Here is an 18,469-nt window from a genome sequence, read left to right as displayed (position 1 = left end):
GCTGAAGTGCAATGGAGCACTTCACTGCAACCGCAGCCTACTGGGTTCAAGCAGTTCACCCTCCCGAGTAGCTGGGACTACAGGTATGTGCCACCACACCCAGCTAATTTTGTATTTTCAGTAGAGACAGGGTTTCACCATGTTGGTCAGGCTGGTCTCAAACTCCTGACCTCAAGCAATCCACCCACCTCAGCCTCCCAAAATGCTGGGATTACAGGCATGAGCCACTGCACACGGACCAGATCCATTCTTTATGTTGCTTCTAGCGTGAGTTTTTAAAACACAAATTTGACTATATCTTTCTCCTATTTAAGTCAGTATTTTTTTTTTCAGGAAAAAACAGTTCAAACTCTTTAGCCTGCTTACACAAGGCCTTTGTAGTCTGACTCTTCTTTCCAAGCTTTCATCAAACTATACTGCAAGTTGCATTTTATGTGAATTGAATTAGGCAACAATATAAAAATTATAGTTTATATGGGCAAAATGGAAATAATGTTAACTCTTCCAAATAGTTTATCTAGAATGACATAATTTCAAAGCTGGCAGGTCAAATGAGTTATAAACTGTTAACACTATTACCACATGTAAGTGTCTCTTATACCTGGTAGAATTATCTGCTTCCATGTCAGTATTATGTAAATTAGACTTTAAATAACTCAGAAGTTCTTCAGACATACAGGTTATTATTGTGCTTTTTTAACATAATTTTAAATAATTTTATATATGATAATGTTATCCAAGTGCTAAGGGATGTATTGTTACTGCTGTGCAAAAAAAAAAAAAAAAAAAAAACTCCAAATAAATATGTTGAAACCAAGGTTATATGCAAGAAAACAATATTAAAAAGGCCAAAGTACCACCATAATAGGCTGTGTGGAGACAGCAGGCTACAAAACACTAGTAATAATGCTGAGAAAGTTGAAAAAAGAAAGAAAGCAACAATATGCTTTGGTTGTTGTAGGTTTATGTACTCCAAGAATATCTCCTCTCAAACTTTTACGTTTTTTCCAAAAAAAAGTTAACTTTGGCTGGGCGCAGTGGCTCACGCCTGCAGTCCCAGCCTTTGGGAGGCCAAGGCGGGCAGATCACCTGAGGTCGGGAGTTTGAGACCAGCCTGACCAACATGGAGAAACCCACCCCCCTCACTACTTAAAGAATAGAAAATTAGGCTGGGCACTGTGGCTCACCCCTGTAATCCCAGCACTTTGGGAGGCCGAAGCAGGAAGATCACCTGAGGTCAGGAGTTCGAGACCAGCCATGGAGAAACCCCGTCTCTACTAAAAATACAAAATTAGCCGGGCGTGGTGGTGCATGACTGTAATCCCAGCTACTCAGGATGCTAAGGCAGGAGAATCACTTGAACCCGGGCAGTGGAGGTTGCGGTGAGCCGAGATCGTGCCATTGCACTCCAGCCTGGGCAACAAGAGCGAAACTCTGTATCCAAAAAAAAAAAGAAGAGAAAAGTTAACCTTGAACTATGTGAGATCTTTAGAAATGCATTCTTTCTGTAAAATGTGACTACATTTGCCTTATTTATGGTAAAAATGTTGAGGCCTCAAACAACCCATGTTTTCTCAGTCTCCCTGCTGCCTAGCCTTTGTTTACATTGCTTCTTCTTGGTGGAAGCTCTTCCTCTGGCCTTGAAAATGCCTGCTTCTCTTTCAAGGCGGCACAGTCTTCACTTCCTGTGGTAACCTTCTCCAGCACCATCAAACAGAAAGAATGAATCTCTTGTAAATTCAGCTCTTACATCATTCATTACATTATTTTGTAACTCTTTATAGATTCTTCTCTCCCACTAGACTCTGAGTCACTGGAGAGTAGGAGCCAACTCTCGTTCATGTGTGGTTTGGTCAGCTACTGGCCGCATTCCTGATGCGTAGTTGATGCTCAAACCTTAACTGGTGCATCAGCTCAAATATTGTCCTTGTCTAAATCCATTCACTCACTGACTAACTATGGACTCAAAATAGTAAACACCAGTAATTTAATCCAATTCCTGCCCATACTGCTTGGTACATTTCAGGTGAATTACTTGAATAAATATGTGTGTATTACATAATATTAAAGTTTGTAGAGAAGATCATGCTAGTCATTATTTCACCAACTGATAACTAATCAAAACATAGAGTGCCTCTGAGGTTAACAAATGTCTGCCTTTTCAGTTAATGCAGTCATTAACAAACACCTTCTGATGCTGATAATAGGGCCATGTTCAGCAATGAAGCTATAAAGGTGAATAAAGAAAATGCCCTCATGGAGCTCACAGCCTAGTCATTATTGTCCTGATTTTTAATATTAATGTTGGTTTGGGTTTTGGTAAAAAATGTTTAGACTTATCTCAGCGATCTTTTCATCCTTTGCTATATTATTTTTCTCTAAGAGTCTTCCTTATCCCCTCCTTTAAAAAACTAGGTGATAATTCTAAATTGTAAATTTAAATATTATAAATATTTTATAATATTTAATATTTATAATATTTAAATGTTTGATAAATATTTAAATTTTAATAATATTTAATATTTATAATATTTAAATATTTGATAAATATTTAAATTTTATAATATTTAAATGTTTATTTAAATTCATTTGTACATCAGTTTTTATTTTATTTAAATGTGTTGGCCAGGCATGGTGGCTGACACCTATAATCCCAGAACTTTGAGAGGCGAAGTCAGGCAAATCACCTGACTCAGGAGTTCAAGACCACCCTGGGCAACGTGGTGAAACCTCACCTCTACCAAACATACGAAAATTTATCTGGGTGTGGTGGTGCGCATCTGTGGTGCCAGCTACTTGGGAGGCTAAGATGGGAGAATTGCTTGAACCCAGGTGAGAGGCGTGGGGTGGAGGTTGCAGTGAGCTGAGATCGTGCCACTGCACTCCAACCTGGGTGGCAAAGTGAGACTCCATCTCAAAAAAAAAATGTTATTTAAATAAGATAAATTTAATAACTGTTCACACTTACATGAGCATAAGGAACTAAACCTAGATAAAACTGTCAAATAAGGCCTGGGTACAGTGACTCATGCCTGTAATCTCAAGCACTTTGGGAGGCCAAGGAGAGAGGACATCTTGAGTCCAGGAGTTAAAGACCAGCCTGGACAACATAATGAGATCCCATCTCTATTAAAAAAGAAAATAAACCTGTTAAATGGCCACCAACTCACAAGTATTTGGAGTCAGCTTAATTTGCATTAGGTTTTTTCAACTGAGTTTTAATTTCCTGCTTACATAAATGCTTGCTTTTAGATTATGTTAGAAAGAATTTGAGTCAGTTCTCTACCTATGAACACAGTTTTATGGCTACTTCTCTATGTACCATTGACAATTGTGACTTACCCGTCTTCCTTAGAGCCCCAACCACAACTGCCTTCAGGAACCCAAGGCACCACTGAATTCTAGTGTAGGGGCTCCCTAATTATTTTTCTGGCAGGGGCTTTCATGGGAAATATGAAGACTGTGGACCCCTTCTCAGAACAATGTTTTTACAGACATAAAATTAAATACTTAACTGTATAAAGGAAACCTGGTATATTAGAACAGAGTTATAAAAAAATTTTTACCTACTTCAAGTTACGCTACAAGGGTATAGTAACCAAAACAGCCTGGTACTGGTATAAAAACAGACACATATGCCAATGGAACAGAATGGAGAACCCAGAAATAAAGCCACATACTTAGCCAACTGATTTTTGGCAGAGCTGACAGGAATATACAATGGGAAAAAGACACCAGTTTCAATAAATGGTGCTGGGAAAATTGGGTAGCTATATGCAGAAGGAATGAAAGTGGACCCGTATCTCTCACCATGTATAAAAATCAACTCAAGATGGATTAAAGACTTAAATGTAAGACCTGAAACTATAAAATGGAAAAAAAAAAAAACCTAGAGAAAACTCTTCTGGACATTGGTCTAGGTAAAGAATTCATGAACAAGCCCTCAAAGGACAGGCAATAAAAACAAAAATAGGCATATGGGACTTAATTAAACTAGAGAGCTTCTATACAGCAAAAGAAATAATCAACAGAGTAAACAGACAACCTGCAGAATGGGAGAAAATACTTGCAAACTATACATCTGACAGGGGACTAATGTGTCAAATTTACAAGGAACTCAAACAGCTCACAACAAAAAAAACAAATAATCCCGTCAAAAAATGAGCTAAGGACACAAGTAGATATTTTTCAAAAGAAGACATATGAATGGCCAACAAGCATGAAAAAATGCTTGTCAACACTAATTATCATAGAAATGCAAATTGAAACCACAATGAGATAATATCTTACACCAATCAGAATGGCTGTTATTACAAAAAATAACATATATTGTTGAGGATGCAGAAAAAGGGACCACTTAAGCACTCTTGGTGGGAATGTAAATTTATAAAACCTCTATAGAAAATAATATGGTGATTTCTCAGATAACTGATAGAACTACCCTTTGATCCAACAATCCCACTACTGCATATCTACCCAGAGGGAATCATTGTATCAAAAAGATACCTGCATTTGTATGTTTATTTACAGCACTATTCACAATAGCAAAGATATAAAATCAACCTAAGTGTTCATCAACTGATGGATGGGTAAAGAAAATATGGTGTGTGTGTGTGTGTGTGTGTGTGTGTGTGTGTGTGTCTGTATGCATATATGCAATGGAATATTATTCAGCCATAAGGAAGAATGAAATCATCTCTTTTGCAGCAACATGGATGGAACTGGAGGCCGTTATCTTAAGTGAAATGACTCAGACACAGAAAGGCAAATACCTCATGTTCTCACTTATGAGTGGGAGCTAGGTAGTGTGGATGCATAGACAGTATAGAATGATAAACAGTAGAGACTCAAAAGGTGGGGGAAGTGAGAGGGAAGTGGATGAGAAATTACTTAATGGATACAAAGTGTGTTATTCCAGTGATTGATACACTAAAAGCCCTAACTTCACCACTATGCAATATGTCCATGAAACAAAATTACACTTGTGTCCCATAAATTTATACAAATAAAATAAAAATACAAAAAAACTTTGTATGTAAACTTGTCATAATAAGTACAAATGCCGAAAGAAACATGTCTGATAGCATGGTTTTGACATTTGCTTCTCTGTCAAACACTTCAATTCACTGAAAGAAAACAGCTTATGATACATCTTTAAGAAAGCATGTTTACATTTGCCTTTTAAACTGGATATGAAACTCATTTAATAAAAACCAAAGCAGAAAAGAAAAAATAAATTGTAAATTTAAATATTGTTTAATAAAATTTTATTTTATTTAAACTTATTAAATAAAATAAATTTAATAACCATCCACATTTGGATGTGTATAAGGAACTCAATCTAGACAAAACTGTTGTATAACACCAACTAACAACTATTTTGGGGTTAGCTTAATTCAGATTAATTTTTTTTTAACTGAGTTTTAAATTCCTGCTTACTCTACCATACATGCTAGGCCTCATATTATGCTAGAAAAATTTTGAGCCCAGATTTATGAATACTCTCCTGCATACCATTTAATTTTTAAACAAATTTTGATGCAGTATATATGTGCCATTTTACCAACACATTAAATAATAAGATCTACTGTGAGGACTAAACTTCTGTAATTTCAAAGTAGTAATGAGTTTAAACCATGTCTCAAGATCTCTGCAATAATTGTAGCACAATAGAAAATAGGTATTTCTATTAATGAGAGTCACACGTACTGCTAATAATACTGTGGTTTGTTTCCTGCAACTAATCATGGAAGGAATGCTAAATTTCAGAGGTTGGTGAAAATACGTGTGTATTTTTTTCCCCATCCAAGTTCACAGATTTCTCACACTGAGAACTCCTATTCCATAACAAAATTCTGGAAGCCTGCACACCACATTGGAAGAGGGGCAGAAAGGAAGAGCAAATAGAAGGATTTAAATTTTTTTCAAATCCTGTATCCCTTGATTTTACAGCAAGATTGTATTTATGTATTACTTGTGTTAAAAATATAGTATAATCTAGACTCCAGATCAAAAACCACTGCTGCTCAGGGAGAAGGAGGACCACCAAATGCCAGAGCCCTTCAGCCTTCTCCCACCCTGCCGGTACCCTCAGATGGAAGCACTTTTTTATCATTGTTTCACCTTCAGCACTTTGACAATGAAGTCACAAACCTTCAGCCTCTCACCCATAGGAATCCACTGGTTGTAAGAGAAGGATGAAGCCAGTCCTTCCTAAAGGGTAGGATTAGATGTGTTTCTGGCATCCTCAGATGAAACTGTATTTATATTGATAATATATTTATATTTCTCAAGGAATACTAGAATAATGATTCAGTTCAGTACTGGGCCATTTATCTACCCTTTATAATACTGTTTCATGAGAGAATGCTTTCTATCTTTCAAATATCTGATGATTTGTAAGAGAACACTTAAACATGGGTATTCATAAGCTGAAACTTCTGGCATTTATTGAATGTCAAGATTGTTCATCAGTATACTAGGTGATTAACTGACCACTGAACTTGAAGGTAGTATAAAGTAGTAGTAAAAGGTACAATCATTGTCTCTTAACAGATGGCTCTTTGCTTTCATTAGGAATAAAGATGGCTGCTGAACCAGTAGAAGACAATTGCATCAACTTTGTGGCAATGAAATTTATTGACAATACGCTTTACTTTATAGGTAAGGCTAATGCCATAGAACAAATTACCAGGTTCAGATAAATCTATTCAACTAGAAAAGATGTTGTGAGGTGAACTATTAAGTGACTCTTTTTGTCACCAAATTTCATTGTAATATTAATGGCTCTTAAAAAAAAATAGTGGACCTCTAGAAATTAACCATAACATGTCCAAAGTCTCAGCACCTTGTCACACCACGTGTCCTGGCACTTTAATCAGCAGTAGCTCACTCTCCAGGTGGCAGTAAGTGCACATCATGAAAATCCCAGTTTTCATGGGATTTCCATGGGAAAAATCCCAGTTTTCATGGGATTTCCATGGGAAAAATCCCAGTTTTCATGGGATTTCCATGGGAAAAATCCCAGTACAAAACTGGGTGCATTCAGGAAATACAATTTCCCAAAGCAAATTGGCAAATTATGTAAGAGATTCTGTAAATTTAGAGTTCTGCGAATTACACCATTTTATGTAAATATGTTTGACAAGTAAAAATTGATTCTTTTTTTTTTTTTTTCTGTTGCCCAGGCTGGAGTGCAGTGGCACAATCTCTGCTCACTGCAACCTCCACCTCCTGGGTTCAAGCAATTCTCCTGCCTCAGCCTTCTGAGTAGCTGGGACTACAGGTGCATCCCACCATGCCTGGCTAATTTTTTGTATTTTTACTAGAGACAGGGTTTTGCCATGTTGTCCAGGCTGGTCTTGAACTCCTGATCTCAGATGATCCTCCTGCCTCGGCCTCCCAAAGTGCTGGGATTATAGGCATGAACCACCACACATGGCCTAAAAATTGATTCTTATGATTAATCTTCTGTGAACAATTTGGCTTCATTTGAAAGTTTGCCTTCATTTGAAACCTTCATTTAAAAGCCTGAGCAACAAAGTGAGACTCCATCTCTACAAAAAATTGAAAAATATCCTGTGGACACCTCCTACCTTCTTTGGAGGCTGAAGCAGGAGGATCACTTGAGCCTAGGAATTTGAGCCTGCAGTGAGCTATGATCCCACCCCTACACTCCAGCCTGCATGACAGTAGACCCTGACACACACACACACAAAAAAAACCTTCATAAAAAATTATTAGGTGACTTTTCTTAGGTGACTTTCCATTTAAGCAATACATTTAAAAGTAAAATCTCTTATTTTATAAAATTTATTTTTAGTTACATATTGAAATTTTTAAACCCTAGGTTTAAGTTTTATGTCTAAATTACCTGAGAACACACTAAGTCTGATAAGCTTCATTTTATGGGCCTTTTGGATGATTATATAATATTCTGATACAAGCCAAGACAGACCGTTAAACCATAAAAATAGGAGTTCGAGAAAGAGGAGTAGCAAAAGTAAAAGCTAGAATGAGATTAAATTATGGGTCAAAATACAAAATTTTACATATTCTGTTTCTCTTTTTTTCCCCCTCTTAGCTGAAGATGATGGTAAAGTATAAATGAATTTATTTTTCTTTGCAAACTAAGTATCTGCTTGAGACACATCTATCTCACCATTGTCAGCTGAGAAAAAAAAATGGTTCTCATGATACCAATCTATTTGAAAAGCCAATCTGCCCTCAAAGAAATGTGGACTCAGTAGCACAGCTTTGGAATGAAGATGATCATAAGAGATACAAAGAAGAACCTCTAGCAAAAGATGCTTCTCTACGCCTTAAAAAATTCTCCAGCTCTTAGAATCTACAAAATAGACTTTGCTTGTTTCATAGGTCCTAAGATTAGCACGAAGTCATGGATTCTGTTGCAGGGGGAGCGTTGCATAGGAAAAAGGGATTGAAGCATTAGAATTGTCCAAAATCAGTAACACCTCCTCTGAGAAATGCTTTGGGAAGAAGCCTGGGAGGTTCCCGGGTTGGTGGGGGGCGGGGGGGGGGGGCAGAAAATTCTGGAAGTAGAGGAGATAGGAATGGGTGGAGCAAGAAGACCACATTCAAAGGTCAAGATCTGAAAGAAACCATGGCATTTATGACGAACTCAGGGTAATTCAGAATGGAAGTAGAGTAGGAGTAGGAGACCAGTGAGAGAAGCTAGAGTGATAAACAGGGTGTAGAGCAAGACGTTCTCTTACCCCAAGATGTGAAATTTGGACTTTATCTTGGAGATAATAGGGTTAATTAAGTACAATATGTATTAGCTAGGGTAAAGATTAGTTTGTTGTAACAAAGACATCCAAAGATACAGTAGCTGAATAAGATAGAGAATTTTTCTCTCAAAGAAAGTCTAAGTAGGCAGCTCAGAAGTAGTATGGCTGGAAGCAACCTGATGATATTGGGACCCGCAACTTTCTTCTGTCTTGTTACCCATCATCCCCTAGTTGTTGATCTCACTCACATAGTTGAAAATCATCATACTTCCTGGGTTCATATCCCAGTTATCAAGAAAGGGTCAAGATAAGAGAAGTCAGGCTCGTTCCTTTCAAAGACTCTAATTGAAAGTTAAACACATCAATTCCCCTCATATTCCATTGACTAGAATTTAATCACATGGCCACACTAAGTGCAAGGAAATCTGGAAAATATAATCTTTATTCCAGGTAACCATATGACTCTTTAAAATTCAGAAATAATATATTTTTAAAATATCATTCTGGCTTTGGTATAAAGAATTGATGGTGTGGGGTGAGGAGGACAAAATTAAGGGTTGAGAGGCTATTATTTTAGTTCTTACAAGAAATGATGGTGTCATGAATTAAGGTAGACATAGGGGAGTGCGGATGAGGAGCTGTGAATGGATTTTAGAAACACTTGAGAGAATCAATAGGACATGATTTAGGGTTGGATTTGGAAAGGAGAAGAAAGTAGAAAAGATGATGCCTACATTTTTCACTTAGGCAATTTGTACCATTCAGTGAAATAGGAAACACAGAAGGAAGAGCAGGTTTTGGTGTATACAAAGTGGAGGATGGATGATGCATTTAGTTTTGGATCTGAGATGTCTGTGGAACATCCTAGTGGAGATGTCCAAAAACTCTTCTACATGTGGTACTGAGTTCAGGACAAAGATTTGGGCTGGAGATAGAGATATTGAAGGCTTATGCATAGAAATGGCATTTGAATCTATAGAGATAAAAAGACAAATCAGAGGAAATGTGTAAAGTGAGAGTAAAAGCCAAGTACTGAACTGGGGGGAATACCTACATTTAAAGGATGCAGTAGAAAGAAGCTAATAAAGAACAGAGAGCAGACTAACCAAAACGGAAGAAGAAAAACCAAGAGAATTCCATCGACTCCCAGGAGAGCATTTCAAATTGAGGGGATAGGCATTGTGTTGAATTTTGCAGCCTGGAGAATCAAGGGCCAGAACACAGCTTTTAGATTCAGCAACAAGGAGTTTGGTGATCTCAATGAAAGCAGCTTGATGGTGAAATGGAGGCAGAGGCAGATTGCAATGAGTGAAACAGTGAATGGAAAGTGAAGAAATGATACAGACAATTCTTGCTAAAAGCTTGGCTGTTAAAAGGAGGAGAGAAACAAGACTAGCTGCAAAGTGAGATTGGGTTGATGGAGCAGTTTTAAATCTCAAAATAAAGAGCTTTGTGCTTTTTTGATTATGAAAATAATGTGTTCTTTGTAACTGAGGCAATGAAAAAAGATAATAATATGAAAGATAAAAATAGAAACCACCCAGAAATAGTGATAGCTACCATTCTGATACAATATTTCTACACTCCTTTCTATATATATATATAAAGACACAGAAATGCTTATATTTTTATTAAAAGGGATTGTTTTATACCTAAGCTGCTTTTTCTAGTTAGTGATATATATGGACATCTCTCCATGGCAACAAGTAATTGCAGTTATATTAAGTTCATGATATTTCACAATAAGGGCATATCTTTGCCGTTTTTATTTAATCAATTCCTAATTGGTGAATGTTTGTTTCCAGTTTGTTGTTGTTATTAACAATGTTCCCATAAGCATTCCTGTACAAAAATGTTCACACATTTGTCTGATTTTTTCTTCAGGATAAAACCCAGGAGGTAGAATTGCTGGGTTGATAGAAGAGAAAGGATGATTGGTAAATCAAAGCTTCAGTAGAGGGTACATGCCAAGCACAAATGGGATCAGCCCTAGATACCAGAAATGGTACCTTCGCGTTTCCCCTTGGGACAAAATGGAGAGAGGAAATAACTGGTGCTGCCAGAGTTAAATTTGTACGTGGAGTGGCAGGAAATCATTTGCTGAAAATGAAAACAGAGATGATGGTGTAGAGGTCCTGAAGAGAGCAAAGAAAATTTGAAATTGCGGCTATGAACTATGGAAGAGAGTGCTGAACTGGAAAACAAAAGAAGTATTGACAATTGATATGCTTGTAATGGCACCGTTTTGAACACTTGTGCCATTGTTCACCAGCAGCACTCAGCAGCCAAGTCTGGAGTTTTGTAGCAGAAAGACAAATAAGTTAGGGATTTAATATCCTGGCAAAATGGTAGACAAAATGAACTCTGAGGTCCAGCTGCACTGGGGAGGAAGGGAAGACAGGAAGAGGTTAGATAGAGAGGAAATACAAGAGTCAGGAGACTGGAAGATGTTGTGAAATTTAAGAACACATAGAGTTGGAGTAAAAGTGTGAGAAAACTAAAAGGGTAAGAGACTAGGATATTTGAAGTTAACACTTCAGAGGCAGAGTAGTTCTGAATGGTAACAAGAAATTGACTGTGCCTTTGAGAGTAGGTTAAAAAACAATAGGCAACTTTATTGTAGCTGCTTCTGGAACAGAAGATTGTCATTAATAGTTTTAGAAAACTAAAATATATAGCATACTTATTTGTCAATTAACAAAGAAAGTATGTATTTTTAAATGAGATTTAATGTTTATTGTAGAAAACCTGGAATCAGATTACTTTGGCAAGCTTGAATCTAAATTCTCAATCATAAGAAATTTGAATGACCAAGTTCTCTTCATTGACCAAGGAAATCAGCCCCTATTTGAAGATATGACTGATTCTGACTGTAGAGGTATGTTTTTTAATTTCTAAACGTAGAAATGACTAGCTACTTCTTCCCATTCTGTTTTACTGCTTACATTTTTCCGTGCTAGTCCCAATCCTTAGATGAAAAGTCACAGGAGTAACAATAATTTCACTTACAAGAAACTTTATAAGGCATCCACGTTTTTTAGTTGGGGTAAAAAATTGGATACAATAAGACATTGCTAGGGGTCATGCCTCTCTGAGCCTGCCTTTGAATCACCAATCCCTTTATTGTGATTGCATTAACTGTTTAAAACCTCTAGTTGGATGCTTAATCCGTGCTTGTTACAGCTGAAAATTCTGATAGTTTTCAAAATATTAAAAATAAATACACACACATTTCAAATGAGTCTGTCTTCCCCCAGAAACTTAGAGTACAATAGGAAAGGATTAAGTTGCCAGGTGTGGTGGCATCTATCTGTAATCCTAGCTACTTGGGAGGCTCAAGCAGGAGGATTCCTTGAGGCCAGGACTTTGAGGCTGTAGTACACTATGATCGTACCTGTGAATAGCCACTGCACTCCAGCCTGGGTGATATAGAGACCTTGTCCCTAAAATTAAAAAAAAAAAAAAAAAAACCTAAAAAGAAAAGAAAATGATCAAGTCTACTGTGCCTTCCAAAATATGAATTCCAAGTATCAAAGTTAGGCTGAGTTGAAGCAGTGAATGTACATTCTTCAAAAATACTGAATACTTACCTTAACATATATTTTAAATACTTTATTTAGCATTTAAAAGTTAAAAACAATCTTTTAGAATTCACATCTTTAAAATACTCAAAAAAGTTGCAGCGTGTGTGTTGTAATACACATTAAACTGTGGGGTTGTTTGTTTGAGACGCAGTTTCACTCTGTTGCCCAGGCTGAAGTGCCGTGCAGTGGTGCGATCTCGGCTCACTACAACCTCCGCCTCCCACGTTCAAGTGATTCTCATGCCTCAGTCTCCCGAGTAGCTGGGATTACAGGCATGCACCACTTACACCCGGCTAATTTTTGTATTTTTGGTAGAGCTGGGGTTTCACCATGTTGCCCAGGCTGGTCTCAAACCCCTGACCTCAAGTGATCTGCCCGCCTCAGCCTCCCAAACAAACAACCCCACAGTTTAATATGTGTTACAACACACATGCTGCAACTTTTATGAGTATTTTAACGATACGGATTATAAAAGGTTGTTCTTAACTTTTAAATGCTGGGATTACAGGCATGAGCCACTGTGCCAGGCCTGAACTGTGTTTTTAAAAATGTCTGACCAGCTGTACATAGTCTCCTGCAGACTGGCCAAGTCTCAAAGTGGGAACAGGTGTATTAAGGACTATCTTTTGGTTAAATTTCCACAAATGTTCCTGTGCAAAAATTCTTCTAACTAGAGTTCTCATTTATTATATTTATCTCAGATAATGCACCCCGGACCATATTTATTATAAGTATGTATAAAGATAGCCAGCCTAGAGGTATGGCTGTAACCATCTCTGTGAAGTGTGAGAAAATTTCAACTCTCTCCTGTGAGAACAAAATTATTTCCTTTAAGGTAAGACTGAGCCTTACTTTGTTTTCAACCATGTTAATATAATTAATATAATTAGAAATATAACATTATTTCTAATGTTAATATAAATAATATAATTAGAAAACTCAAATATCCTCAGACCAACATTTTGTCTAGAACAGAAATAACAAGAAGTAGAGAACCATTAAAATGAATACTTACTAAAAATTATCAAACTCTTTACCTATTGTGATAACGATGGTTTTTCTGAGCCTGTCACAGGGAAGAGGAGATACAACACTTGTTTTATGATCTGCATCTCCTGAATAATCAGTCTTTATACAAGTAATAATGTAGAATACATATGTGAGTTATACATTTAAGAATAACATGTGACTTTCCAGAATGAGTTCTGCTATGAAGAATGAAGCTAATTATCCTTCTATATTTCTACACCTTTGTAAATTATGATAATATTTTAATCCCTAGTTGTTTTGTTGCTGATCCTTAGCCTAAGTCTTAGACACAAGCTTCAGCTTCCAGTTGATGTATGTTATTTTTAATGTTAATCTAATTGAATAAGTTATGAGATCAGCGTAAAAGTAATGCTATAATTATCTGCAAGCCAGGTATAAAGTATTTCTGGCCTCTACTTTTTCTCTATTATTCTCCATTATTATTCTCTATTATTTTTCTCTATTTCCTCCATTATTGTTAGATAAACCACAATTAACTATAGCTACAGACTAAGCCAGTAAGAGTAACCAGGGATGCTTACAAATTGGCAATGCTTCAGAGGAGAATTCCATGTCATGAAGACTCTTTTTGAGTGGAGATTTGCCGATAAATAACTGCTTTCATGCCCACCCAGTCCCCACTGAAAGACAGTTAGGATATGACCTTAGTGAAGGTACCAAGGGGTAGGGAGAAAAAAGCCACTCTAAAATATAATCCAAGTAAGAACAGTGCATATGCAACAGACACAGCCCCCAGACAAATCCCTCAGCTATCTCCCTCCAACCAGAGTGCCACCCCTTCAGGTGACAATTTAGAGTCCCCATTCTAGACCTGACAGGCAGCTTAGTTATCAAAATGGCATAAGAGGCCTGGGATGGAAGGGTAGGGTGGAAAGGGTTAAGCATGCTGTTACTGAGCAACATAATTAGAAGGGAAGGAGATGGCCAAGCTCAAGCTATGTGGGATAGAGGAAAACTCAGCTGCAGAGGCAGATTCAGAAACTGGGATAAGTCCGAACCTACAAGTGGATTCTTGTTGAGGGAGACTGGTGACAATGTTAAGAAGATGGAAATAATGCTTGGCAGTTAGTAGGAATTGGGCAAATCCATATTTGGGGGAGCCTGAAGTTTATTCAATTTTGATGGCCCTTTTAAAGAAAAAGAATGTGGCTGAGTGTGGTGGCTCACACCTGTAATCCCAGCACTTTGGGAGGCCAAGGCGGGCAGATCACCTGAAGTCAGGAGTTCAAGACCAGCCTGACCAACATGGAGAAACCCCATCTCTACTAAAAATACAAAATTAGCTGGGTGTGGTGGCATATGCCTGTAATCCCAGCTACTCGGGAGGCTGAGGCAGGAGAATCTTTTGAGCCCGGGAGGCAGAGGTTGCGGTGAGCCGAGATCGTGCCATTGCACTCCAGCCTGGGCAACAAGAGTGAAACTTGGTCTCAAAAAAAAAAGAATGTAAAATTACCAAAAGCATAAGCTTAATAATTTAATTCAAATTTTAAAAAGGGCGGGGGTGGCTTGAAGAGATCTGTGCAAATGAGGGAATCTGACATTTAAGCTTCATCAGCATCATAGCCAATCTGTTTCTGGAAGAAACTCAGTAAATATTAGTTGGAGGGAGGGAGAGAGTGAGGGGTGGACTAGGACCAGTTTTAGCCCTTGTCTTTAATCCCTTTTCCTGCCACTAATAAGGATCTTAGCAGTGGTCATAAAAGTGGCCTAGGTTCTAGATAATAAGATACAACAGGCCAGGCACAGTGGCTCATGCCTATAATCCCAGCACTTTGGGAGGGCAAGGCGAGTGTCTCACTTGAGATCAGGAGTTCAAGACCAGCCTGGCCAACATGGCGATACTCTGTCTCTACTAAAAAAAATACAAAAATTAGCCAGGCATGGTGGCACGCACCTGTAATCCCAGTTAATTGTGAGCCTGAGGCAGGAGAATCGCTTGAAACCAGGAGGCGTAGGCTGCAGTGAGCTGAGATCGCATCACTGCACTCCAGCCTGGGCGACAGAATGAGACTTCGTCTCAAAAAAAGAAAAAGATACAACTGGCTGCCCTCATGTGCTCACCTTTCACTGTTGACTACTAGCTATAAAGTCCTATAAAGTTCTTTGGTCAAGAACCTTGACAACACTAAGAGGGATTTGCTTTGAGAGGTTACTGTCAGTGTGTGTTTCATATATATACATATACATGTATATATGTATCTATATCCAGGCTTGGCCAGGGTTCCCTCAGACTTTCCAGTGCACTTGGGAGATGTTAGGTCAATATCAACTTTCCCTGGATTCAGATTCAACCCCTTCTGATGTAAAAAAAAAAAATCCCTTTTCCCTTGGAGCACTCAAGTTTCACCAGGTAGGGCTTTCCAAGTTGGGGGTTCTCCAAGGTCATTGGGATTGCTTTGACATCCATTTGCTATGTACTTTCCCTATGATGGCTGGGAGTGGGTCAACATCAAAACTAGGAAAGCTACTGCCCAAGGATGTCCTTACCCCTATTCTGAAATGTGCAATAACTGTGATTAAAGAGATCGCCTGTTCTACCTATCCACACTCTCACTTTCAACTGTAACTTTCTTTTTTTCTTTTCTTTTTTTTTTTTTTTTTGAGACGGAGTCTCACTCTGTCGCCCAGGCTAGAGTGCAGTGGCACGATCTCGGCTCACTGCAAGCTCTGCCTCCCGGGTTAACGCCATTCTCCTGCCTCACCTTCCCGAGCAGCTGGGACTACAGGTGCCTGCCACCACGCCCAGCTAATTTTTTGTATTTTTAGTAGAGACGGGATTTCACCGTGTTAGCCAGGATGGTCTCAATCTCCTGAACTTGTGATCCGCCTGCCTCAGCCTCCCAAAGTGCTGGGATTACAGGCGTGAGCCGTCGCACCGGGCTCAACTGTAACTTTCTATACTGGTTCATCTTCCTCTGTAATGTTACCAGAGCTTTTGAAGTTTTGGCTATGGATTATTTCTCATTTATACATTAGATTTCAGATTAGTTCCAAATTGATGCCCACAGCTTAGGGTCTCTTCCTAAATTGTGGTATATTGTAGACAGCTGCAGAAGTGGGTGCCAATAGGGAAACTAGTTTATACTTTCATCAACTTAGGACCCACACTTGTTGATAAAGAACAAAGGTCGAGAGTTATGACTATCGATTCCACAACTGATTGAGAAGTTGGAGGTAACCCCCCAACCTCTGCCATCCAGAGTCTTTCAGGCATCTTTGGAGGATGAAGAAATGCTATTTTAATTCTGGAGGTTTCTCTATCAGTGCTTAGGATCATGGGAATCTGTGCTGCCATGAGGCCAAAATTAAGTCCAAAACATCTACTGGTTCCAGGATTAACATGGAAGAACCTTAGGTGGTGCCCACATGTTCTGATCCATCCTGCAAAATAGACATGCTGTACTAACAGGAAAAGTGCAGGCAGCACTACCAGTTGGATAACCTGCAAGATTATAGTTTCAAGTAATCTAACCATTTCTCACAAGACCCTATTCTGTGACTGAAACATACAAGAATCTGCATTTGGCCTTCTAGGGCAGGGCCCAGCCAAGTAGACCATATTCAGGACAGAAATTCAAGACTACTATGGAACTGGAGTGCTTGGCAGGGAGACAGAGTCAAAGACTGCCAACTGAGCCAATACAGCAGGCTTATACAGGAACCCAGGGCCTAGCCCTACAACAAGTATTGGGTCTATTCACTGTAAGTTTTAATTTCAGGCTCCACTGAAAGAGTAAGCTAAGATTCCTGGCACTTCCTGTCTCTCTCACAGTTGGCTCAGAAACGAGAACTGGCCAGGCCAGGCATGGTGGCTCATACCTGGAATCCCAGCACTTTGGGAGGCCGAAGTGGGAGGATCACTTGAGGCCAGGAGTTCAAGACCAGCCTAGGCAACAAAGTGAGATACCCCCTGACCCCTTCTCTACAAAAATAAATTTTAAAAATTAGCCAAATGTGGTGGTGTATACTTACAGTCCCAGCTACTCAGGAGGCTGAGGCAGGGGGATTGCTTGAGCCCAGGAGTTCAAGGCTGCAGTGAGCTATGATTTCACCACTGCACTTCTGGCTGGGCAACAGAGCGAGACCCTGTCTCAAAGCAAAAAGAAAAAGAAACTAGAACTAGATTAAGTTTATGGGTGGAGGTCATCAACGTCTTTAGCCGTGAATGGTTATAGAGGACAGAAACTGACATTAGCCCAAAAAGCTTGTGGTCTTTGCTGGAACTCTACTTCATCTTGAGCAAATGTGGACACCACTCAGTGGTAGAGGAGAGAAGTAAGCTGTTCGATGGATAGGGGAAAACTAGAGGCCTGGACCTGAATATGCATCCCACGACAGGGAGAATAGGAGATTCGGAGTTAAGAAGGAGAGGAGGTCAGTATTGCTGTTCAGAGATCTTTTTTATGTAACTCTTGAGAAGCAAAACTACTTTTGTTCTGTTCGGTAATATACTTCAAAACAAACTTCATATATTCAAATTGTTCATGTCCTGAAATAATTAGGTAATGTTTTTTCTCTATAGGAAATGAATCCTCCTGATAACATCAAGGATACAAAAAGTGATATCATATTCTTTCAGAGAAGTGTCCCAGGACATGATAATAAGATGCAATTTGAATCTTCATCATACGAAGGATACTTTCTAGCTTGTGAAAAAGAGAGAGACCTTTTTAAACTCATTTTGAAAAAAGAGGATGAATTGGGGGATAGATCTATAATGTTCACTGTTCAAAACGAAGACTAGCTATTAAAATTTCATGCCGGGCGCGGTGGCTCACGCCTGTAATCCCAGCCCTTTGGGAGGCTGAGGCGGGCGGATCACCAGAGGTCAGGAGTTCAAGACCAGCCTGACCAACATGGTGAAACCTCGTCTCTACTAAAAATACAAAAAATTAGCTGGGTGTGGTGACCCATGCCCTCAATCCCAGCTACTCAAGAGGCTGAGGCAGGAGAATCACTTGAACCCCGGAGGCGAAGGTTGTGGTGAGCCGAGATTGCACCATTGCGCTCCAGCCTGGGCAACAACAGCAAAACTCCATCTCAAAAAATAAAATAAATAAATAAATAAATAATTCATAATGTGAA

At 38.7% G+C, this 18,469-nt stretch overlaps 1 protein-coding gene across 7 annotated transcripts in view; it reads left to right on the top strand.

Moving 5' to 3' along the window:
* Positions 1 to 18,469, top strand: part of IL18 (interleukin 18) — a 26,622-nt gene extending 8,153 nt beyond the window's left edge. For 3 of the 7 annotated variants that reach the window (XM_054440269.1, XM_054440268.1, XM_054440270.2), the window contains 5 exons: positions 6,577 to 6,663; positions 8,084 to 8,095; positions 11,494 to 11,628; positions 13,036 to 13,169; positions 17,907 to 18,469. In XM_054440269.1, the coding sequence (XP_054296244.1) occupies positions 6,585 to 6,663; positions 8,084 to 8,095; positions 11,494 to 11,628; positions 13,036 to 13,169; positions 17,907 to 18,128 (582 nt within the window). In that variant the 5' untranslated portion in view covers positions 6,577 to 6,584 and the 3' untranslated portion in view covers positions 18,129 to 18,469. Of the gene's footprint in view, positions 1 to 6,555; positions 6,664 to 8,083; positions 8,096 to 9,239; positions 10,688 to 11,493; positions 11,629 to 13,035; positions 13,170 to 17,906 lie in introns of those variants that run through there. The other 4 variants (XM_054440274.2, XM_054440271.1, XM_054440272.1 and 1 more) reach the window with 4 other exon arrangements.

The sequence above is a fragment of the Pongo pygmaeus genome, chromosome 9 (assembly GCF_028885625.2).
Source record: "Pongo pygmaeus isolate AG05252 chromosome 9, NHGRI_mPonPyg2-v2.0_pri, whole genome shotgun sequence".
Taxonomy (NCBI): domain Eukaryota; kingdom Metazoa; phylum Chordata; class Mammalia; order Primates; family Hominidae; genus Pongo; species Pongo pygmaeus.
This window is presented reverse-complemented; position numbering and strand designations above follow the sequence as displayed.